The 1355-nt window shown below is 65.8% G+C and overlaps 1 protein-coding gene across 3 annotated transcripts in view; it reads right to left on the bottom strand.

Annotated features, from left to right (window-relative positions):
* MXRA7 (matrix remodeling associated 7) overlaps positions 1-441 on the bottom strand; it is a 21173-nt gene extending 20732 nt beyond the window's left edge. The window contains exon 1 of one of the 3 annotated variants that reach the window (XM_042883858.1): positions 36-441. In XM_042883858.1, coding sequence (XP_042739792.1) covers positions 36-376 — 341 coding nt within the window. In that variant the 5' untranslated portion in view covers positions 377-441. Of the gene's footprint in view, positions 1-17 lie in introns of all 3 variants that reach the window. The other 2 variants (XM_042883857.1, XM_042883859.1) reach the window with 2 other exon arrangements.
* Between the last annotated feature and the right edge of the window lie 914 nt (positions 442-1355).

Below are 1355 nucleotides of genomic sequence, written 5' to 3' on the forward strand. Positions count from 1 at the left end.
TCTGCTCGGCCGCGGATTTCTGCTCGGCCGCGGATTTCTGCTCGGCCACCGCCGCCTCCTTCTCCTTCTCTTCCTTCTCCTCCTCCTTCTTCTTCTCCTCGCCGCCCGCCCCGACCTCCTCCACCGGCACCCGGCTCCCTTCTACCCCCGGCCCCTCGGCCGCTCCCTGCGGCTCCGCTTCGCCCCCGGCGGCCGAGCTCGGCTCCTCTCTACCCGGCTCCGCTTTGCCCGGCTCCGCTTTGCCCGGCTCTGGCTGCCGCTCCGCCGCCCGCTGCCCCTCGCCTCCCCGCAGCTTCACAAAGACCGAGGCGAGGACGATGGCCAGGACGGTGAAGAGCAGCGGGACGGCCAGGTACAGATCCACGGTCACGTCCATGCTGCCGGAGCCCGAGTGCGCGGCCACCCGCTCGGCCTGCGGCGGGGCTGGGCAGGCTCTCAGCAGCCTTCACCCGGCGTCATCTCCCTCGGCCCTGCCCACAGCCCCGGCCCCATCCCCTCCCCGCCCAGCCCCGAGGATGGGGGGGAAACACGGCTCCGGGCAGGACGGGCTCTTCGAGGGCAGCGTGGAGGCCCAGATGGGCTCCGTGCGATGCTCAGCGAACGCTCAGCCCTTGGTGGGAGCTGGCACCGCACGGCAGGACGTCCCCAGCGAGGAACATCAACGTCAAACCCCAGGAGCTGGGGGTGGTACCCATGATGGCAGGGCGGTAGCCATGGGAACCAGGTGACACTCAGGAGCTGCAGGTGGTACCCGGATAGCCAGGTGCTAACGATGGCAACCAGGTGACACCCACATCAAACCCCGAGCATCACTCCTCTGCCTGCCCCAAGAGCTGCAGGAGAAACATAGCATAACCAAGCCATAACCCTGCTGACCAGGTGATGCCCACGGCACGGGGGTGACATCCCTGGTTTGGGTACACAGCGATGGATGACACAAACTGCTGTCACTGCCATCAGGGTGCTGAGAGTATCTGGGTTACAGGAGCCTCCCCACAGCACAGCGAGGTGCACCGAGGGACTGCAAATGGCAATGCCCAAAGACTGGGCAGCTCGGAGCCAGCACAAGCCCTGCCAGGGGCTGCGGCCCGGCTCTGCCACCGAGGACTTCCTGCCCCTCGGGGGGATGAACCACCGCTTTACAAAGCGCTCTGGAATCACAAGGTTTAAGCTGTGCACAGGTAAAGGCAGCGCTGAGCTCCCTGCGCTGCACAGCGGGAGCAGACATGGGAAGCCCACAGAGCTTCCTCCGGGGAAAAGGCTTCGGGGAATTCTGTGGGAGAGGAATATTTGTATTGAGCGGCTGAAAACAGAAGAAAAACGGATTAAATCCCCGGGGGGGGGGGGGGGGGGGG

This window comes from Lagopus leucura, unplaced genomic scaffold (assembly GCF_019238085.1).
Source record: "Lagopus leucura isolate 7727_CA_CO unplaced genomic scaffold, USGS_WTPT01 Super-Scaffold_100040, whole genome shotgun sequence".
Taxonomy (NCBI): Eukaryota; Metazoa; Chordata; class Aves; order Galliformes; family Phasianidae; genus Lagopus; species Lagopus leucura.